General features: G+C 52.9%; 1 protein-coding gene and 1 long non-coding RNA gene across 2 annotated transcripts in view; both read right to left on the bottom strand.

Moving 5' to 3' along the window:
- The window catches only part of LOC125723388 (NACHT, LRR and PYD domains-containing protein 12-like), a 216,133-nt gene that overhangs the window by 179,800 nt on the left and 12,883 nt on the right, over window positions 1-23,450 (bottom strand). Inside the window, exons 2-4 of the mRNA XM_048999973.1 lie at window positions 4,463-4,636; window positions 3,687-3,860; window positions 3,063-3,236 (exon numbers count right to left, since the gene is read on the bottom strand). Coding sequence (XP_048855930.1) covers window positions 3,063-3,236; window positions 3,687-3,860; window positions 4,463-4,636 — 522 coding nt within the window. The remainder of the gene's footprint in view (window positions 1-3,062; window positions 3,237-3,686; window positions 3,861-4,462; window positions 4,637-23,450) is intronic.
- On the bottom strand, window positions 7,814-12,953 carry LOC125723429 (uncharacterized). The gene is made up of 2 exons (XR_007386877.1): window positions 10,557-12,953; window positions 7,814-9,439 (listed from the first exon to the last, which is right to left on the bottom strand). It is a non-coding gene; the product is annotated as an uncharacterized LOC125723429 (long non-coding RNA).

The following is a 23,450-nucleotide window of genomic DNA, read 5'->3' as shown; positions in this document are numbered from 1 at the left end:
ATTAAAACAATATTCTAGGTGGGGTCTTACCAAGGAATTGTATAATCGTAGCATCACCTTATTTAACTTAAAGTCCACGCACCTAGAGATGAAACCCACCATCCTACTGGCCTTTTTAATTGCTTCCCCACACTGGTGAGAGTGGGACATGGAAGCATCAACATTCACACCGAGGTCTTTCTCATAATCAGCTACCTTTATTTCAGTGTAACCCATAAAATATCTGTACTTTATATTTCTGCTCTCTGCATGGATTACATGGATTTATCTACGTTAAATTTAATCTGCCAGGTATCAGTCCAGTCGCTAATTAAATCAAGATCCCATTGTAGCCTCTACGCTGCTAGATCAGTATTTGCTACATCATTCACCTTGGTGTCATCTGCAAATTTAACTAGTTTACTGTAGGTATTGGTGTCAATATCATTAATGTAAAATAGGAACAACAGTGGTCCTAAAATTGAACCCTGCAGTACCCCACTATGAACGCAGGCCCACTTTGTGCCTCTAATAACTACTCGCTACTTCCTGTCTGTTAACCAGTTTTCAATCCAAGTTGCTACAGTTCCTAAAATCCCTGCAGCTTTGAGCTTAAGCAAGAGCCGTTTGAGGGGGACAATATCAAAGGCCTCCTGCAAATCTAAGTACATTTGTGACCAATTTCTATTTTTGCCTCCTCAAAGAACTCAAGTAGATTAGTTAAACAGGATCTACTTCTCCTAAATCCAGGTTGGCTACCCCTCAGAATGTTATTTGTATCCAGGTTATTTGTATCCATAACTTTTCCAGTTATGCAAGTTAAAGTAATTGGCCTATAGTTTGTTGGATTACATCTATCCCCTTTTTTGAATATGGGTGTTATATTAGCATACTTCCAATCAGAAGGTACCATACGTGCAAATAAGGATTTCGGAAACAGTAAAGTTAAAGGTTGGCTAATAATATCCCTCATCTCTTTTAAAACTATAGGTAAGATGCCACCAGGACCCTGTGATTTATTTATTTTGAGCTTAGCTAGGCTTTGTACCACATCAGCCTCAGTTATACATACATTCCCTCCGCAATTATTGGCTCCCCTTTGTACAAGGGGCAAGAAAAAATCCACCTTCTGGTGAAGGTGCTTCATCTCACACGGAAAAAAATTGAAAAATCCAACTTTTAACTGAAATCAATTTATTTGAAGAAAAATCAAATCCTTCATCAGGAAATAATTATTTTTAACAAAAACACATGAGCCAGGATTATTGGCAGCCCTGCAAATTATAGTGAACACAATGTAACTGAAGTATGTTTCCCATGTAAATTATACAACTTTGAGTTGACTGGAGTGAATAGGAACCTTCAAGCTGTAATCCATGACTTCCTGAGTAACTGGGGTACAAACATGAGGAGACACAGAGGGCAAATTCCCTTAGTCATCCATCAACATGGGAAAGATAAGAGACACACAGACCAAATGAGGGAGAAGTGTGCTGACCTTCATAAGTCAGGGAATGGGTATTAAAAAATAGCTACTCGCCTTAAAATGCCCATTTCTATTGTTACGGCAATAATTAAAAAGTGGAAATCAACTGGAACTGTTAGAAACTTGCCTGAAAGAGGAGCCAAGTTTATTTTGTCCCCACATACAGTGAGGAGGATCGTAAGAGAGGCAAAACATCCCCAAGGATGACTGTTAGTCAATTACCAGACAAAGTAAAACCTTGGGGTTACCACGTCTCCGAAAAACCATCAGACTTCATGCTAACAGATTTTTTGAAAGGTATGACAGGAAGAAGCTTTTTCTGTCAGTTACTTAAAATGTTAGTGCCAGGAGTTTGCAAAATATTATACAGTTTTGACTGGAATCAAATTCAGCTGTCTGATGAAACAAAAATGCTTTTTGGCAATAAACATTCAAGGTGGGTTTGGCGTAAAAAGAAGGATGGCTATAATGAAATGAACCTTATCCCAACTGTAAGATATGGTGGAGGTTCTGTGATGTTGTGGAGCTGTTTTTCCTCCAAAAACCCTGGAAACCTCGTTAGGGTACATGGCACTATGGGGTCCATGAAATACCAGGACATTTTATATCAAAATTTGGCTGCTGCTGCCAGGAAACAAAAACTGGGGCTTCATTGGATCTTCCAGCAGGACGGTGATCCTAAGCACATGTCCACATCAACATTAAAATGTCATCTGACCGCAGAATCAAGCTTCTGCCATGGCCATCTCAGTCCCCTGACCTGAATCCCACTGAAAACCTGTGGGCGGAGCTGAAGAGGAAGGTGCACAAGAGAGGGCCGAGGACCCTGGGTGACCTGGAGAGATTCTGTAAAGAGGAATGGTCTCAGATGCCCTGCTCTGTATTCTCCAACCTTATAAAATGTTATAGGAGACTCAGTGCTGTTATACTGGCAAAGGGAGGCTGTACAGAGTATTAAAAGCAGGGCTGCCAATAATCGTGGCACATGTGTTTTTCTTGAAAATAATTATTTCTTGATGAAGGATTTGTTTTTCTTTGAATACATTTATTTCAATGAAAGGTTGGATTTTTCTCACTTTTTCAGTGTGAGATGAAGCTGCTTCGCCAAAAGGTGGATTTTTTTCTAACCCTTTTTACAAATCTTTACAAGGGGGGCCAATAATTGTGGAGGGACTGTATATTGTTTATATACGACGCTGTATTTGTACTAAATGGTGGTAAGTTAATCATGTCCTCTACTGTGAACACCCGTGTAAAATAATCATAAAGCTCATTTAATATATCAATTTTCATTTTCGATTATAAGGCCCTTACTATCCTGCAGATGAGTGATTTCAGCTTTTAGAGCTCTTTTGGAGTTAAAATATTGGAAGAAACTTTTAATGTCATCTTTAGCCTCCAATGCAATCTTCCTTTCGACATTCCACTTAGTGAGTCAAATGTTATTTTTTAAGTCAACCTGTAGACTTAGATACTCCTGCTTTATTTTGAAATCATTAGTTATTTTCTACCTTAGTATCTCCAGCATACAGTGTTAAATACCCAGCAATACTCCACTACCCACAGTTTACAGTGTGGAATACCCAGTCAGACTGACCTCAGTATCTCCAGTTTACAGTGTAAGTCCCCCAGTCCAGCAGAGAGCAGCTTCACTCCTGAGTCCTGCAGGTCATTGTCACTCAGGTCCAGCTCTCTCAGGGGTGAGGAGTTTGATCTGAGAGCTGAAGCCAGTGCCTCACAGCATTTCTCTGTGAGTTCACACCAGCACACCCTTAAAAAAATTAAACACTTTTAAATCCACTTTTTACACTGCAGCACTGTATTCAAATGAGGAGATTAGGGACCATGATATAATGGATTTTCAGAAAACAATGAAATTACTAAAAATCATTGAACAATCATCCCAATTCTGCTTGGTGTCCATTATTTTTTTGTTCATAACACGTTATGTCGGCATGTTTAACTGTAACAGTGCTCTTAACTTTGCTAACCAACACAAATGTTTTGCATGGATTACAGTATATGGTTGAATGGATGTTTCCTGCTTCACTGCTTAATTATTTCTATCATGGATCGAGGGCAGATAAGATTGTGGGATATAAGGAAGTAGGAGAAGAAAACAGAAGATGTTTGTGTTTGTTTATTATGTAACTGCTGAAAGGCATTGTGGGTTTTCTTGGTGTCCAGTTACTTTTCTGTAAAATGCATATTCTGTACTCACTGCAACTTCTCCAGTTTACAGCTGGGATCCACCAGTAGAGCAGAGAGTAGCTTCACTCCTGAGTCTCCTGGGTGATTGTAGCTCAGGTCCAGCTCTCTCAGGTGTGAGGGGTTTGACCTCAGAGCTGAAGCCAGGGAAGAACAGCCTTCTTCTGTGACTCTACAGCCTGACAGCCTGCAGAGAAAGACAGAAACTCCCCAATAAATAATATCACCTCACCATTATAATTATTAAATAAACGTGATGCTCTAATAAATAATTCAAGAATTACAGTTTAGTGTCTAAGACAAGGCAAGCTCGCCTCCTTCCTTTCCCTTAGCTAATTTCTCACTATCTCCTCTTTATAGTGTGGAATACACAGTAATACTGACCTCAGTATCTCCAGTTTACAGTGTGGAATACCCAGTAATACTGACCTCAGTACCCCCAGTTTTCGGTGTGGAATACCCAGCAATACTGGCCTCAGTATCCCCAGTTTACAGTGTGGAATACCCAGTAATACTGACCTCAGTACCCCCAGTTTACAGTGTGGAATACCCAGTAATACTGCCCTCAGTACCCCTAGTTTACAGTGTGGAATACCCAGCAATACTGACCTCATTACCCCCAGTTTACAGTGTGGAATGCCCAGTAATACTTACTGCATTACCCCTAGATTACAGTGTGGAATAGCCAGTAATACTGACCACATTACCCCCAGTTTACAGTGTGGAATACCCAGTAATACTGACCACATTAGCCCTAGTTTACAGTGTGGAATACCCAGTAATACTGACCTCAGTATCTCCAGTATGCAGTGTAAATCCTCCAGTGCAGCAGAGAGCAGCTTCACTCCTGAATCCTCCAGGTTATTGTCACTCAGGTCCAGCTCTCTCAGGGGGGAAGAGTTTGATCTTAGAGCTGAAGTCAGCACTTCACAGTGTTTATCTATGAGGTCACAGCTGTTCAGCCTGAAACAGAAAACACTTTAAGACACAGACATATACACATCCTACACATTAGTAAAATACAAAGCATTACAATAAGCATTTGTTTTCAGTATAATTAGCAGCACAGCTTACACTTCAAAATGAATTATAGTCTGCAGAGTGTTCTGTGCGTCCTGACAATCTGCTGCAGTCATATGATCATTAATTGTGAGTCAGTGCATCTTTGCTCAAAGCTACAGGTAAAAACATTAAGTACAAGCTACAGTCAAAAATCACAGAATATACAGGAATATATAGGAACACATCAACAGCAAGATGGACGTAAACCTCCCATAACAGTCAGGCCAGTGCTTCCAGTGCAGTCCTTAGCCATCTTTCTGCCAGGTGTCCCTACACTCGACACGTATCACTGAAAGGAGGAGATGTGAACATTCCCAGCAGCTAATGCAGCAGCAACTGGCACTTGGATTCCTGATCCCATGAGTAAAATCCTTTTTCTCCCTGTATTGTTATACCTGGGAACATGTCAAATCACCAATTACATCTGGGTGATATGACGATATTATCGGTAATGAGCGTAATCAGACAAGTATCCCGGTGCCGATATCTGACAGTGACTAACCGGCGATTATCGTCTCTGCTGGGGAAACGCGCTTAGGCTACATACAAAGGATTCATGATTTGCTTTCAGTTCAGCTTTCTAGCCTAAGATTCTGAAGCACTTAAAAAGAAACATTGCACAGGATTTCACAAGCATTGTTCCTTGCAGTAACCATGCGTTTGCCATTCTTGTAAGTTCAGTATTGTCACATCACCAACTCTTTGAGTCACCAGCCAGAATGTCAGCCATTCAAGTATAGCTTTCTGGTGGGAATTTTGAGCTTCTCAACTCTCTCTCTCTCTCTCTCTCTCTCTCTCTCTCTCAATCTTACCTATCTATCTGAATCAATCATCCATCCATCTATCTATTTTCCAAACCGCTTATTCTACTGGGTCATGGGGGGTCCGGAGCCTATCCCGGAAGCAATGGGCATGAGGCAGGGAACAACCCAGGATGGGGGGCCAGCCCATCGCAGGGCACACTCACACGCCAGTCACTCACGCATTCACTCCTACTGTACGGGCAATTTAGTAACTCCAATTACTCTCAGCATGTCTTTGGGCTGTTGGGGGAAACTGGAGTACCCAGAGGAAACCCCACGATGACATGAGGAGAACATGCAAACTCCAGACACATGTGACTCGAACCCAGGTCCCAGAGGTATGAGGTAACAGTGCTAACCACTGCACCATCAAGCCGCCCCCTGAATCAATCAATCAATCCATCATTATTTATAAAGCGTGTTTTAACCAAAGCGTTTATAAAATGTTTTTCAAACATTTAAAAAGAAGAAAAAAATTATCAATTCAAATAAGCTCAGAATGAATGACAATAAGCGCAAAAGGAATAAAAATAGAGTAAAAATGTTTAAAAAAAATTAAATTAAAAAATCATCATAAAGGACTTTAAATACCCATGTCCTCTTTAAGGGCCCCTTCTTCATAGGAGCCTCTAGCCCCTACAGGTATGTCTTCTGGGGGGAGCGTCCCCCCCCCCCCACACACACACACACAATAACTGATAATAATAAATGTGTAAAATAATAAAACTGATTATGATAGATTATTATATGTGGTGGTGAAAAGCTGCGTTTTCAGCTCAGTTTTGAAAGAACTGAGACATTCAGTAGCTCTCAGGTTTTCTGGGAGAGAGTTCCAGAGTTTGGGCCCACAGTGACTAAAAGCTGCCCCCTCCCTCCCCAGCCGGGTTTTAGGAATAATCAGTAAATTACTGCCGGTTGATCTGACTGATCTGCCAGGGACGTTGTAGATGTGGTCCCTGTGACTGGTGCATGTTAACACTCCGGCAGCGGCATTCTGGGCCCGTTGTAGATGTGATCCCTGTGACTGGTGCGTGTTAACACTCCGCCAGCGGCATTCTGGGTCCGTTGTAGATGTGGTCCCTGTGACTGGTGCATGTTAACACTCCGGCAGCGGCATTCTGGGCCCGTTGTAGATGTGATCCCTGTGACCGGTGCGTGTTAACACTCCGCCAGCGGCATTCTGGGTCCGTTGTAGATGTGGTCCCTGTGACTGGTGCATGTTAACACTCCGGCAGCGGCATTCTGGGTCCGTTGTAGATGTGATCCCTGTGACTGGTGCGTGTTAACACTCCGCCAGCGGCATTCTGGGCCCCGTTGTAGATGTGATCCCTGTGACTGGTGCGTGTTAACACTCCGCCGGTGGCATTCTGGGGCCGTTGTAGATGGGATCCCAGTGACTGGTGCGTGTTAACACTCCGCCAGCGGAATTCTGGGCCCGTTGTAGATGTGATCCCTGTGACTGGTGCGTGTTAACACTCCACCAGCGGCATTCTGGGGCCGTTGTAGATGTGATCCCTGTGACTGGTGCGTGTTAACACTCCGCCAGCGGCATTCTGGGCCCGTTGTAGATGTGATCCCTGTGACCGGTGCGTGTTAACACTCCGCCAGCGGCATTCTGGGCCCGTTGTAGATGTGATCCCTGTGACCGGTGCGTGTTAACACTCCGCCAGCGGCATTCTGGGCCCGTTGTAGATGTGATCCCTGTGACCGGTGCGTGTTAACACTCCGCCAGCGGCATTCTGGGCCCGTTGTAGATGTGATCCCTCTGACTGGTGCGTGTTAACACTCCGCCAGCGGCATTCTGGGTCCGTTGTAGATGTGATCCCTCTGACTGGTGCGTGTTAACACTCCGCCAGCGGCATTCTGGGCCCGTTGTAGATGTGATCCCTCTGACTGGTGCGTGTTAACACTCCGCCAGCGGCATTCTGGGCCCGTTGTAGATGTGATCCCTCTGACCGGTGCGTGTTAACACTCCGCCAGCGGCATTCTGGGCCCGTTGTAGATGTGATCCCTGTGACCGGTGCGTGTTAACACTCCGCCAGCGGCATTCTGGGCCCGTTGTAGATGTGATCCCTCTGACTGGTGCGTGTTAACACTCCGCCAGCGGCATTCTGGGCCCGTTGTAGATGTGATCCCTGTGACTGGTGCGTGTTAACACTCCACCAGCGGCACTCTGGGCTCGTTGTAGTTGTGATCCCTGTGACTGGTGCGTGTTAACACTCCGCCTGCGGCATTCTGGGCCCGTTGTAGATGTGATCCCTGTGACTGGTGCGTGTTAACACTCCGCCAGCTGCATTCTGGGCCCGTTGTAGATGTGATCCCTGTGCCTGGTGCGTGTTAACACTCCACCAGCGGAATTCTGGGCCCGTTGTAGATGTGATCCCTGTGACTGGTGCGTGTTAACACTCCGCCAGCGGCATTCTGGGTCCGTTGTAGATGTGGTCCCTGTGACTGGTGCATGTTAACACTCCGGCAGCGGCATTCTGGGCCCGTTGTAAATGTGATCCCTGTGACTGGTGCCTGTTAACACTCCACCAGCGGCATTCTGGGCCCGTTGTAGATGTGATCCCTGTGACAGGTGCTGTGTTAACACTCCGCCAGCGGCATTCTGGGCCCGTTGTAGATGTGATCCCTGTGACTGGTGCGTGTTAACACTCCACCAGCGGCACTCTGGGCTCGTTGTAGTTGTGATCCCTGTGACTGGTGCGTGTTAACACTCCGCCTGCGGCATTCTGAGCCCGTTGTAGATGTGATCCCTGTGACTGGTGCGTGTTAACACTCCGCCAGCGGCATTCTGGGCCCGTTGTAGATGTGATCCCTGTGACTGGTGCGTGTTAACACTCCGCCAGCGGCATTCTGGGCCCCGTTGTAGATGTGATCCCTGTGACTGGTGCGTGTTAACACTCCGCCGGTGGCATTCTGGGGCCGTTGTAGATGGGATCCCAGTGACTGGTGCGTGTTAACACTCCGCCAGCGGAATTCTGGGCCCGTTGTAGATGTGATCCCTGTGACTGGTGCGTGTTAACACTCCACCAGCGGCATTCTGGGGCCGTTGTAGATGTGATCCCTGTGACTGGTGCGTGTTAACACTCCGCCAGCGGCATTCTGGGCCCGTTGTAGATGTGATCCCTGTGACCGGTGCGTGTTAACACTCCGCCAGCGGCATTCTGGGCCCGTTGTAGATGTGATCCCTGTGACCGGTGCGTGTTAACACTCCGCCAGCGGCATTCTGGGCCCGTTGTAGATGTGATCCCTGTGACCGGTGCGTGTTAACACTCCGCCAGCGGCATTCTGGGCCCGTTGTAGATGTGATCCCTCTGACTGGTGCGTGTTAACACTCCGCCAGCGGCATTCTGGGCCCGTTGTAGATGTGATCCCTCTGACTGGTGCGTGTTAACACTCCGCCAGCGGCATTCTGGGCCCGTTGTAGATGTGATCCCTCTGACTGGTGCGTGTTAACACTCCGCCAGCGGCATTCTGGGCCCGTTGTAGATGTGATCCCTCTGACTGGTGCGTGTTAACACTCCGCCAGCGGCATTCTGGGCCCGTTGTAGATGTGATCCCTCTGACTGGTGCGTGTTAACACTCCGCCAGCGGCATTCTGGGCCCGTTGTAGATGTGATCCCTCTGACTGGTGCGTGTTAACACTCCGCCAGCGGCATTCTGGGCCCGTTGTAGATGTGATCCCTGTGACCGGTGCGTGTTAACACTCCGCCAGCGGCATTCTGGGCCCGTTGTAGATGTGATCCCTCTGACTGGTGCGTGTTAACACTCCGCCAGCGGCATTCTGGGCCCGTTGTAGATGTGATCCCTGTGACTGGTGCGTGTTAACACTCCACCAGCGGCACTCTGGGCTCGTTGTAGTTGTGATCCCTGTGACTGGTGCGTGTTAACACTCCGCCTGCGGCATTCTGGGCCCGTTGTAGATGTGATCCCTGTGACTGGTGCGTGTTAACACTCCTCCAGCGGCACTCTGGGCTCGTTGTAGATGTGATCCCTGTGACTGGTGCATGTTAACACTCCGCCAGCGGAATTCTGGGCCCGTTGTAGATGTGATCCCTGTGACTGGTGCGTATTAACACTCCGCCAGCGGCATTCTGGGGGCGTTGTAGATGTGATCCCTGTGACTGGTGCGTGTTAACACTCCGCCAGCGGCATTCTGGGGGCGTTGTAGATGTGATCCCTGTGACTGGTGCGTGTTAACACTCCGCCAGCGGCATTCTGGGGGCGTTGTAGATGTGATCCCTGTGACTGGTGCGTGTTAACACTCCGCCAGCGGCATTCTGGGGGCGTTGTAGATGTGATCCCTGTGACTGGTGCGTGTTAACACTCCGCCGGTGGCATTCTGGGGCCGTTGTAGATGGGATCCCTGTGACTGGTGCGTGTTAACACTCCGCCTGCGGAATTCTGGGCCCGTTGTAGATGTGATCCCTGTGACTGGTGCATGTTAACACCCCGTCAGCGGCATTCTGGGCCCGTTGTAGATGTGATCCCTGTGACTGGTGCGTGTTAACACTCCACCAGCGGCATTCTGGGGGCGTTGTAGATGTGATCCCTGTGACTGGTGCGTGTTAACACTCCGCCAGCGGCATTCTGGGTCCATTGTAGATGTGATCCCTGTGACTGGTGCGTGTTAACACTCCGCCAGCGGCATTCTGGGGCCGTTGTAGATGTGATCCCTGTGACTGGTGCGTGTTAACACTCCGCCTGCGGCATTCTGAGCCCGTTGTAGATGTGATCCCTGTGACTGGTGCGTGTTAACACTCCGCCAGCGGCATTCTGGGCCCGTTGTAGATGTGATCCCTGTGACTGGTGCGTGTTAACACTCCGCCAGCGGCATTCTGGGCCCCGTTATAGATGTGATCCCTGTGACTGGTGCGTGTTAACACTCCGCCGGTGGCATTCTGGGGCCGTTGTAGATGGGATCCCAGTGACTGGTGCGTGTTAACACTCCGCCAGCGGAATTCTGGGCCCGTTGTAGATGTGATCCCTGTGACTGGTGCGTGTTAACACTCCACCAGCGGCATTCTGGGGCCGTTGTAGATGTGATCCCTGTGACTGGTGCGTGTTAACACTCCGCCAGCGGCATTCTGGGCCCGTTGTAGATGTGATCCCTGTGACCGGTGCGTGTTAACACTCCGCCAGCGGCATTCTGGGCCCGTTGTAGATGTGATCCCTGTGACCGGTGCGTGTTAACACTCCGCCAGCGGCATTCTGGGCCCGTTGTAGATGTGATCCCTGTGACCGGTGCGTGTTAACACTCCGCCAGCGGCATTCTGGGCCCGTTGTAGATGTGATCCCTGTGACCGGTGCGTGTTAACACTCCGCCAGCGGCATTCTGGGCCCGTTGTAGATGTGATCCCTCTGACTGGTGCGTGTTAACACTCCGCCAGCGGCATTCTGGGCCCGTTGTAGATGTGATCCCTCTGACTGGTGCGTGTTAACACTCCGCCAGCGGCATTCTGGGCCCGTTGTAGATGTGATCCCTCTGACTGGTGCGTGTTAACACTCCGCCAGCGGCATTCTGGGCCCGTTGTAGATGTGATCCCTCTGACTGGTGCGTGTTAACACTCCGCCAGCGGCATTCTGGGCCCGTTGTAGATGTGATCCCTCTGACTGGTGCGTGTTAACACTCCGCCAGCGGCATTCTGGGCCCGTTGTAGATGTGATCCCTGTGACCGGTGCGTGTTAACACTCCGCCAGCGGCATTCTGGGCCCGTTGTAGATGTGATCCCTCTGACTGGTGCGTGTTAACACTCCGCCAGCGGCATTCTGGGCCCGTTGTAGATGTGATCCCTGTGACTGGTGCGTGTTAACACTCCACCAGCGGCACTCTGGGCTCGTTGTAGTTGTGATCCCTGTGACTGGTGCGTGTTAACACTCCGCCTGCGGCATTCTGGGCCCGTTGTAGATGTGATCCCTGTGACTGGTGCGTGTTAACACTCCTCCAGCGGCACTCTGGGCTCGTTGTAGATGTGATCCCTGTGACTGGTGCATGTTAACACTCCGCCAGCGGAATTCTGGGCCCGTTGTAGATGTGATCCCTGTGACTGGTGCGTATTAACACTCCGCCAGCGGCATTCTGGGGGCGTTGTAGATGTGATCCCTGTGACTGGTGCGTGTTAACACTCCGCCAGCGGCATTCTGGGGGCGTTGTAGATGTGATCCCTGTGACTGGTGCGTGTTAACACTCCGCCAGCGGCATTCTGGGGGCGTTGTAGATGTGATCCCTGTGACTGGTGCGTGTTAACACTCCGCCAGCGGCATTCTGGGGGCGTTGTAGATGTGATCCCTGTGACTGGTGCGTGTTAACACTCCGCCGGTGGCATTCTGGGGCCGTTGTAGATGGGATCCCTGTGACTGGTGCGTGTTAACACTCCGCCTGCGGAATTCTGGGCCCGTTGTAGATGTGATCCCTGTGACTGGTGCATGTTAACACCCCGTCAGCGGCATTCTGGGCCCGTTGTAGATGTGATCCCTGTGACTGGTGCGTGTTAACACTCCACCAGCGGCATTCTGGGGGCGTTGTAGATGTGATCCCTGTGACTGGTGCGTGTTAACACTCCGCCAGCGGCATTCTGGGTCCATTGTAGATGTGATCCCTGTGACTGGTGCGTGTTAACACTCCGCCAGCGGCATTCTGGGGCCGTTGTAGATGTGATCCCTGTGACTGGTGCGTGTTAACACTCCGCCTGCGGCATTCTGAGCCCGTTGTAGATGTGATCCCTGTGACTGGTGCGTGTTAACACTCCGCCAGCGGCATTCTGGGCCCGTTGTAGATGTGATCCCTGTGACTGGTGCGTGTTAACACTCCGCCAGCGGCATTCTGGGCCCCGTTGTAGATGTGATCCCTGTGACTGGTGCGTGTTAACACTCCGCCGGTGGCATTCTGGGGCCGTTGTAGATGGGATCCCAGTGACTGGTGCGTGTTAACACTCCGCCAGCGGAATTCTGGGCCCGTTGTAGATGTGATCCCTGTGACTGGTGCGTGTTAACACTCCACCAGCGGCATTCTGGGGCCGTTGTAGATGTGATCCCTGTGACTGGTGCGTGTTAACACTCCGCCAGCGGCATTCTGGGCCCGTTGTAGATGTGATCCCTGTGACCGGTGCGTGTTAACACTCCGCCAGCGGCATTCTGGGCCCGTTGTAGATGTGATCCCTGTGACCGGTGCGTGTTAACACTCCGCCAGCGGCATTCTGGGCCCGTTGTAGATGTGATCCCTGTGACCGGTGCGTGTTAACACTCCGCCAGCGGCATTCTGGGCCCGTTGTAGATGTGATCCCTCTGACTGGTGCGTGTTAACACTCCGCCAGCGGCATTCTGGGCCCGTTGTAGATGTGATCCCTCTGACTGGTGCGTGTTAACACTCCGCCAGCGGCATTCTGGGCCCGTTGTAGATGTGATCCCTCTGACTGGTGCGTGTTAACACTCCGCCAGCGGCATTCTGGGCCCGTTGTAGATGTGATCCCTGTGACTGGTGCGTGTTAACACTCCGCCAGCGGCATTCTGGGCCCGTTGTAGATGTGATCCCTCTGACTGGTGCGTGTTAACACTCCGCCAGCGGCATTCTGGGCCCGTTGTAGATGTGATCCCTGTGACTGGTGCGTGTTAACACTCCACCAGCGGCACTCTGGGCTCGTTGTAGTTGTGATCCCTGTGACTGGTGCGTGTTAACACTCCGCCTGCGGCATTCTGGGCCCGTTGTAGATGTGATCCCTGTGACTGGTGCGTGTTAACACTCCTCCAGCGGCACTCTGGGCTCGTTGTAGATGTGATCCCTGTGACTGGTGCATGTTAACACTCCGCCAGCGGAATTCTGGGCCCGTTGTAGATGTGATCCCTGTGACTGGTGCGTATTAACACTCCGCCAGCGGCATTCTGGGGGCGTTGTAGATGTGATCCCTGTGACTGGTGCGTGTTAACACTCCGCCAGCGGCATTCTGGGGGCGTTGTAGATGTGATCCCTGTGACTGGTGCGTGTTAACACTCCGCCAGCGGCATTCTGGGGGCGTTGTAGATGTGATCCCTGTGACTGGTGCGTGTTAACACTCCGCCAGCGGCATTCTGGGGGCGTTGTAGATGTGATCCCTGTGACTGGTGCGTGTTAACACTCCGCCGGTGGCATTCTGGGGCCGTTGTAGATGGGATCCCTGTGACTGGTGCGTGTTAACACTCCGCCTGCGGAATTCTGGGCCCGTTGTAGATGTGATCCCTGTGACTGGTGCATGTTAACACCCCGTCAGCGGCATTCTGGGCCCGTTGTAGATGTGATCCCTGTGACTGGTGCGTGTTAACACTCCACCAGCGGCATTCTGGGGGCGTTGTAGATGTGATCCCTGTGACTGGTGCGTGTTAACACTCCGCCAGCGGCATTCTGGGTCCATTGTAGATGTGATCCCTGTGACTGGTGCGTGTTAACACTCCGCCAGCGGCATTCTGGGGGCGTTGTAGATGTGATCCCTGTGACTGGTGCGTGTTAACACTCCGCCAGCGGCATTCTGGGGGCGTTGTAGATGTGATCCCTGTGACTGGTGCGTGTTAACACTTCGCCGGCGGCATTCTAGGCCCGTTGTAGATGTGATCCCTGTGACCGGTGCGTGTTAACACTCCGCCGGTGGCATTCTGGGGCCGTTGTAGATGTGATCCCTGTGCCTGGTGCGTGTTAACATTCCGCCAGCGGCATTCTGGGGCCGTTGTAGATGTGATCCCTGTGACCGGTGCGTGTTAACACTCCGCCAGCGCCATTCTGGGCCCGTTGTAGATGTGATCCCTGTGACTGGTGTGTGTTAACACTCCACCAGCGGCATTCTGGGCCCGTTGTAGATGTGATCCCTGTGACTGTTGCAAGCTAACACTCCGCCAGCGGCATTCTGGGCCCGTTGTAGATCTGATCCCTGTGACTGGTGCGTGTTAACACTCCGCCAGCGGCATTCTAGGCCCGTTGTAGATGTGATCCCTGTGCCTGGTGCGTGTTAACACTCCGCCAGCGGCATTCTGGGTCCGTTGTAGATGTGATCCCTGTGATTGGAGCGTGTTAACACTCCGCCAGCGGCATTCTGGGTCCGTTGTAGATGTGATCCCTGTGATTGGAGCGTGTTAACACTCCGCCAGCGGCATTCTGGGCCCGTTGTAGATCTGATCCCTGTGACTGGTGCGTGTTAACACTCCGCCAGCGGCATTCTGGGCCCGTTGTAGATGTGATCCCTGTGCCTGGTGCGTGTTAACACTCCGCCAGCGGCATTCTGGGCCCGTTGTAGATCTGATCCCTGTGACTGTTGCAAGCTAACACTCCGCCAGTGGCATTCTGGGCCCGTTGTAGATGTGATCCCTGTGACTGGTGCGTGTTAACACTCCGCCAGCGGCATTCTGGGCCCGTTGTAGATCTGATCCCTGTGACTGGTGCGTGTTAACACTCCGCCAGCGGCATTCTGGGTCCGTTGTAGATGTGATCCCTGTGATTGGAGCGTGTTAACAATCCGCCAGCGGCATTCTGGGCCTGTTGTAGATGTGATCCCTGTGACTGGTGCATGTTAACACCCCGTCAGCGGCATTCTGGGCCCGTTGTAGATGTGATCCCTGTGACTGGTGCGTGTTAACACTCCACCAGCGGCATTCTGGGGGCGTTGTAGATGTGATCCCTGTGACTGGTGCGTGTTAACACTCCGCCAGCGGCATTCTGGGTCCGTTGTAGATGTGATCCCTCTGACTGGTGCGTGTTAACACACCGCCGGCGGCATTCTGGGGCCGTTGTAGATGTGATCGCTGTGACCGGTGCGTGTTAACACTCCGCCAGCGGCATTCTGGACCCGTTGTAGATGTGATCCCTGTGACCGGTGCGTGTTAACACTCCACCAGCGGCATTCTGGGGGCATTGTAGATGTGATCCCTGTGACTGGTGCGTGTTAACACTCCGCCAGCGGCATTCTGGGGGCGTTGTAGATGTGATCCCTGTGACTGGTGAGTGTTAACACTCCGCCAGCGGCATTCTGGGGGCTTTGTAGATGTGATCCCTGTGACCGGTGCGTGTTAACACTCCGCCAGCGGCATTCTGGGGCCGTTGTAGATGTGATCCCTCTAACTGGTGCGTGTTAACACACCGCCGGCGGCATTCTGGGGCCGTTGTAGATGTGATCCCTCTGACTGGTGCGTGTTAACACTCCACCAGCGGCATTCTGGGGGCATTGTAGATGTGATCCCTGTGACTGGTGCGTGTTAACACTCCGCCGGCGGCATTCTGGGCCCGTTGTAGATGTGATCCCTGTGACTGGTGCGTGTTAACACTTCGCCGGCGGCATTCTAGGCCCGTTGTAGATGTGATCCCTGTGACCGGTGCGTGTTAACACTCCGCCGGTGGCATTCTGGGGCCGTTGTAGATGTGATCCCTGTGCCTGGTGCGTGTTAACATTCCGCCAGCGGCATTCTGGGGCCGTTGTAGATGTGATCCCTGTGACCGGTGCGTGTTAACACTCCGCCAGCGCCATTCTGGGCCCGTTGTAGATGTGATCCCTGTGACCGGTGCGTGTTAACACTCCACCAGCGGCATTCTGGGCCCGTTGTAGATGTGATCCCCGTGACTGGTGCGTGTTAACACTCCGCCAGCGGCATTCTGGGCCCGGTGTAGATGTGATCCCTGTGACTGGTGCGTGTTAACACTCCGCCAGTGGCATTCTGGGCCCGTTGTAGATCTGATCCCTGTGACCGGTGCGTGTTAACACTCCGCCAGCGGCATTCTGGGCCCGTTGTAGATGTGATCCCTGTGACCGGTGCGTGTTAACACTCCGCCAGCGGCATTCTGGGCCCGTTGTAGATGTGATCCCTCTGACTGGTGCGTGTTAACACTCCGCCAGCGGCATTCTGGGCCCGTTGTAGATGTGATCCCTCTGACTGGTGCGTGTTAACACTCCGCCAGCGGCATTCTGGGCCCGTTGTAGATGTGATCCCTCTGACTGGTGCGTGTTAACACTCCGCCAGCGGCATTCTGGGCCCGTTGTAGATGTGATCCCTGTGACCGGTGCGTGTTAACACTCCGCCAGCGGCATTCTGGGCCCGTTGTAGATGTGATCCCTCTGACTGGTGCGTGTTAACACTCCGCCAGCGGCATTCTGGGCCCGTTGTAGATGTGATCCCTGTGACTGGTGCGTGTTAACACTCCACCAGCGGCACTCTGGGCTCGTTGTAGTTGTGATCCCTGTGACTGGTGCGTGTTAACACTCCGCCTGCGGCATTCTGGGCCCGTTGTAGATGTGATCCCTGTGACTGGTGCATGTTAACACTCCGCCTGCGGCATTCTGGGCCCGTTGTAGATGTGATCCCTGTGACTGGTGCGTGTTAACACTCCTCCAGCGGCACTCTGGGCTCGTTGTAGATGTGATCCCTGTGACTGGTGCATGTTAACACTCCGCCAGCGGAATTCTGGGCCCGTTGTAGATGTGATCCCTGTGACTGGTGCGTATTAACACTCCGCCAGCGGCATTCTGGGGGCGTTGTAGATGTGATCCCTGTGACTGGTGCGTGTTAACACTCCGCCAGCGGCATTCTGGGGGCGTTGTAGATGTGATCCCTGTGACTGGTGCGTGTTAACACTCCGCCAGCGGCATTCTGGGGGCGTTGTAGATGTGATCCCTGTGACTGGTGCGTGTTAACACTCCGCCAGCGGCATTCTGGGGGCGTTGTAGATGTGATCCCTGTGACTGGTGCGTGTTAACACTCCGCCGGTGGCATTCTGGGGCCGTTGTAGATGGGATCCCTGTGACTGGTGCGTGTTAACACTCCGCCTGCGGAATTCTGGGCCCGTTGTAGATGTGATCCCTGTGACTGGTGCATGTTAACACCCCGTCAGCGGCATTCTGGGCCCGTTGTAGATGTGATCCCTGTGACTGGTGCGTGTTAACACTCCACCAGCGGCATTCTGGGGGCGTTGTAGATGTGATCCCTGTGACTGGTGCGTGTTAACACTCCGCCAGCGGCATTCTGGGTCCATTGTAGATGTGATCCCTGTGACTGGTGCGTGTTAACACACCGCCGGCGGCAGTCTGGGGCCGTTGTAGATGTGATCGCTGTGACCGGTGCGTGTTAACACTCCGCCAGCGGCATTCTGGACCCGTTGTAGATGTGATCCTTGTGACTGGTGCATGTTAACACTCCGCCAGCGGAATTCTGGGCCCGTTGTAGATGTGATCCCTGTGACTGGTGCGTATTAACACTCCGCCAGCGGCATTCTGGGGGCGTTGTAGATGTGATCCCTGTGACTGGTGCGTGTTAACACTCCGCCAGCGGCATTCTGGGGGCGTTGTAGATGTGATCCCTGTGACTGGTGCGTGTTAACACTCCGCCGGTGGCATTCTGGGGCCGTTGTAGATGGGATCCCAGTGACTGGTGCGTGTTAACACTCCGCCAGCGGAATTCTGGGCCCGTTGTAGATGTGATCCCTGTGACTGGTGCATGTTAACACCCCGTCAGCGGCATTCTGGGCCCGTTGTAGATGTGATCCCTGTGACTGGTGCGTGTTAACACTCCACCAGCGGCATTCTGGGGGCGTTGTAGATGTGATCCCTGTGACTGGTGCGTGTTAACACTCCGCCAGCGGCATTCTGGGTCCGTTGTAGATGTGATCCCTCTGACTGGTGCGTGTTAACACACCGCCGGCGGCATTCTGGGGCCGTTGTAGATGTGATCGCTGTGACCGGTGCGTGTTAACACTCCGCCAGCGGCATTCTGGACCCGTTGTAGATGTGATCCCTGTGACCGGTGCGTGTTAACACTCCACCAGCGGCATTCTGGGGGCATTGTAGATGTGATCCCTGTGACTGGTGCGTGTTAACACTCCGCCAGCGGCATTCTGGGGGCGTTGTAGATGTGATCCCTGTGACTGGTGAGTGTTAACACTCCGCCAGCGGCATTCTGGGGGCTTTGTAGATGTGATCCCTGTGACCGGTGCGTGTTAACACTCCGCCAGCGGCATTCTGGGGCCGTTGTAGATGTGATCCCTCTAACTGGTGCGTGTTAACACACCGCCGGCGGCATTCTGGGGCCGTTGTAGATGTGATCCCTCTGACTGGTGCGTGTTAACACTCCACCAGCGGCATTCTGGGGGCATTGTAGATGTGATCCCTGTGACTGGTGCGTGTTAACACTCCGCCAGCGGCATTCTGGGCCCGTTGTAGATGTGATCCCTGTGACTGGTGCGTGTTAACACTTCGCCGGCGGCATTCTAGGCCCGTTGTAGATGTGATCCCTGTGACCGGTGCGTGTTAACACTCCGCCGGTGGCATTCTGGGGCCGTTGTAGATGTGATCCCTGTGCCTGGTGCGTGTTAACATTCCGCCAGCGGCATTCTGGGGCCGTTGTAGATGTGATCCCTGTGACCGGTGCGTGTTAACACTCCGCCAGCGCCATTCTGGGCCCGTTGTAGATGTGATCCCTGTGACTGGTGTGTGTTAACACTCCACCAGCGGCATTCTGGGCCCGTTGTAGATGTGATCCCTGTGACTGTTGCAAGCTAACACTCCGCCAGCGGCATTCTGGGCCCGTTGTAGATCTGATCCCTGTGACTGGTGCGTGTTAACACTCCGCCAGCGGCATTCTAGGCCCGTTGTAGATGTGATCCCTGTGCCTGGTGCGTGTTAACACTCCGCCAGCGGCATTCTGGGTCCGTTGTAGATGTGATCCCTGTGATTGGAGCGTGTTAACACTCCGCCAGCGGCATTCTGGGTCCGTTGTAGATGTGATCCCTGTGATTGGAGCGTGTTAACACTCCGCCAGCGGCATTCTGGGCCCGTTGTAGATGTGATCCCTGTGCCTGGTGCGTGTTAACACTCCGCCAGCGGCATTCTGGGCCCGTTGTAGATCTGATCCCTGTGACTGTTGCAAGCTAACACTCCGCCAGTGGCATTCTGGGCCCGTTGTAGATGTGATCCCTGTGACTGGTGCGTGTTAACACTCCGCCAGCGGCATTCTGGGCCCGTTGTAGATCTGATCCCTGTGACTGGTGCGTGTTAACACTCCGCCAGCGGCATTCTGGGTCCGTTGTAGATGTGATCCCTGTGATTGGAGCGTGTTAACAATCCGCCAGCGGCATTCTGGGCCTGTTGTAGATGTGATCCCTGTGACTGGTGCATGTTAACACCCCGTCAGCGGCATTCTGGGCCCGTTGTAGATGTGATCCCTGTGACTGGTGCGTGTTAACACTCCACCAGCGGCATTCTGGGGGCGTTGTAGATGTGATCCCTGTGACTGGTGCGTGTTAACACTCCGCCAGCGGCATTCTGGGTCCGTTGTAGATGTGATCCCTCTGACTGGTGCGTGTTAACACACCGCCGGCGGCATTCTGGGGCCGTTGTAGATGTGATCGCTGTGACCGGTGCGTGTTAACACTCCGCCAGCGGCATTCTGGACCCGTTGTAGATGTGATCCCTGTGACCGGTGCGTGTTAACACTCCACCAGCGGCATTCTGGGGGCATTGTAGATGTGATCCCTGTGACTGGTGCGTGTTAACACTCCGCCAGCGGCATTCTGGGGGCGTTGTAGATGTGATCCCTGTGACTGGTGAGTGTTAACACTCCGCCAGCGGCATTCTGGGGGCTTTGTAGATGTGATCCCTGTGACCGGTGCGTGTTAACACTCCGCCAGCGGCATTCTGGGGCCGTTGTAGATGTGATCCCTCTAACTGGTGCGTGTTAACACACCGCCGGCGGCATTCTGGGGCCGTTGTAGATGTGATCCCTCTGACTGGTGCGTGTTAACACTCCACCAGCGGCATTCTGGGGGCATTGTAGATGTGATCCCTGTGACTGGTGCGTGTTAACACTCCGCCAGCGGCATTCTGGGCCCGTTGTAGATGTGATCCCTGTGACTGGTGCGTGTTAACACTTCGCCGGCGGCATTCTAGGCCCGTTGTAGATGTGATCCCTGTGACCGGTGCGTGTTAACACTCCGCCGGTGGCATTCTGGGGCCGTTGTAGATGTGATCCCTGTGCCTGGTGCGTGTTAACATTCCGCCGGTGGCATTCTGGGGCCGTTGTAGATGTGATCCCTGTGACCGGTGCGTGTTAACACTCCGCCAGCGCCATTCTGGGCCCGTTGTAGATGTGATCCCTGTGACTGGTGTGTGTTAACACTCCACCAGCGGCATTCTGGGCCCGTTGTAGATGTGATCCCTGTGACTGTTGCAAGCTAACACTCCGCCAGCGGCATTCTGGGCCCGTTGTAGATCTGATCCCTGTGACTGGTGCGTGTTAACACTCCGCCAGCGGCATTCTAGGCCCGTTGTAGATGTGATCCCTGTGACTGGTGCGTGTTAACACTCCGCCAGCGGCATTCTGGGTCCGTTGTAGATGTGATCCCTGTGATTGGAGCGTGTTAACACTCCGCCAGCGGCATTCTGGGTCCGTTGTAGATGTGATCCCTGTGATTGGAGCGTGTTAACACTCCGCCAGCGGCATTCTGGGCCCGTTGTAGATCTGATCCCTGTGACTGGTGCGTGTTAACACTCCGCCAGCGGCATTCTGGGCCCGTTGTAGATGTGATCCCTGTGCCTGGTGCGTGTTAACACTCCGCCAGCGGCATTCTGGGTCCGTTGTAGATGTGATCCCTGTGATTGGAGCGTGTTAACACTCCGCCAGCGGCATTCTGGGTCCGTTGTAGATGTGATCCCTGTGATTGGAGCGTGTTAACACTCCGCCAGCGGCATTCTGGGCCCGTTGTAGATTTGATCCCTGTGACTGGTGCGTGTTAACACTCCGCCAGCGGCATTCTGGGTCCGTTGTAGATGTGATCCCTGTGATTGGAGCGTGTTAACAATCCGCCAGCGGCATTCTGGGCCTGTTGTAGATGTGATCCCTGTGACTGGTGCATGTTAACACCCCGTCAGCGGCATTCTGGGCCCGTTGTAGATGTGATCCCTGTGACTGGTGCGTGTTAACACTCCACCAGCGGCATTCTGGGGGCGTTGTAGATGTGATCCCTGTGACTGGTGCGTGTTAACACTCCGCCAGCGGCATTCTGGGTCCGTTGTAGATGTGATCCCTCTGACTGGTGCGTGTTAACACACCGCCGGCGGCATTCTGGGGCCGTTGTAGATGTGATCGCTGTGACCGGTGCGTGTTAACACTCCGCCAGCGGCATTCTGGACCCGTTGTAGATGTGATCCCTGTGACCGGTGCGTGTTAACACTCCACCAGCGGCATTCTGGGGGCATTGTAGATGTGATCCCTGTGACTGGTGCGTGTTAACACTCCGCCAGCGGCATTCTGGGGGCGTTGTAGATGTGATCCCTGTGACTGGTGAGTGTTAACACTCCGCCAGCGGCATTCTGGGGGCTTTGTAGATGTGATCCCTGTGACCGGTGCGTGTTAACACTCCGCCAGCGGCATTCTGGGGCCGTTGTAGATGTGATCCCTCTAACTGGTGCGTGTTAACACACCGCCGGCGGCATTCTGGGGCCGTTGTAGATGTGATCCCTCTGACTGGTGCGTGTTAACACTCCACCAGCGGCATTCTGGGGGCATTGTAGATGTGATCCCTGTGACTGGTGCGTGTTAACACTCCGCCAGCGGCATTCTGGGCCCGTTGTAGATGTGATCCCTGTGACTGGTGCGTGTTAACACTTCGCCGGCGGCATTCTAGGCCCGTTGTAGATGTGATCCCTGTGACCGGTGCGTGTTAACACTCCGCCGGTGGCATTCTGGGGCCGTTGTAGATGTGATCCCTGTGCCTGGTGCGTGTTAACATTCCGCCAGCGGCATTCTGGGGCCGTTGTAGATGTGATCCCTGTGACCGGTGCGTGTTAACACTCCGCCAGCGCCATTCTGGGCCCGTTGTAGATGTGATCCCTGTGACTGGTGTGTGTTAACACTCCACCAGCGGCATTCTGGGCCCGTTGTAGATGTGATCCCTGTGACTGGTGCGTGTTAACACTCCACCAGCGGCATTCTGGGCCCGTTGTAGATGTGATCCCTGTGACTGTTGCAAGCTAACACTCCGCCAGCGGCATTCTGGGCCCGTTGTAGATGTGATCCCTGTGACTGGTGCGTGTTAACACTCCGCCAGCGGCATTCTAGGCCCGTTGTAGATGTGATCCCTGTGCCTGGTGCGTGTTAACACTCCGCCAGCGGCATTCTAGGCCCGTTGTAGATGTGATCCCTGTGACTGTTGCAAGCTAACACTCCGCCAGCGGCATTCTGGGCCCGTTGTAGATGTGATCCCTGTGACTGGTGCGTGTTAACACTCCGCCAGCGGCATTCTAGGCCCGTTGTAGATGTGATCCCTGTGACTGGTGCGTGTTAACACTCCGCCAGTGGCATTCTGGGCCCGTTGTAGATGTGATCCCTGTGACTGGTGCGTGTTAACAGTCCGCCAGCGGCATTCTGGGCCCGTTGTAGATCTGATCCCTGTGACTGGTGCGTGTTAACACTCCGCCAGTGGCATTCTGGGCCCGTTGTAGATGTGATCCCTGTGACTGGTGCGTGTTAACACTCCGCCAGCGGCATTATGGGCCCGTTGTAGATGTGATCCCTGTGACTGGTGCGTGTTAACACTCCGCCAGCGGCATTCTGGGGGCGTTGTAGATGTGATCCCTGTGACTGGTGAGTGTTAACACTCCGCCAGCGGCATTCTGGGGGCTTTGTAGATGTGATCCCTGTGACCGGTGCGTGTTAACACTCCGCCAGCGGCATTCTGGGGCCGTTGTAGATGTGATCCCTCTAACTGGTGCGTGTTAACACACCGCCGGCGGCATTCTGGGGCCGTTGTAGATGTGATCCCTCTGACTGGTGCGTGTTAACACTCCACCAGCGGCATTCTGGGGGCATTGTAGATGTGATCCCTGTGACTGGTGCGTGTTAACACTCCGCCAGCGGCATTCTGGGCCCGTTGTAGATGTGATCCCTGTGACTGGTGCGTGTTAACACTT

This window comes from Brienomyrus brachyistius, unplaced genomic scaffold (assembly GCF_023856365.1).
Source record: "Brienomyrus brachyistius isolate T26 unplaced genomic scaffold, BBRACH_0.4 scaffold48, whole genome shotgun sequence".
NCBI lineage: Eukaryota > Metazoa > Chordata > Actinopteri > Osteoglossiformes > Mormyridae > Brienomyrus > Brienomyrus brachyistius.
Note: the sequence above shows the minus strand (reverse complement) of the source record. Positions and strands in the feature narration are given on the sequence as shown.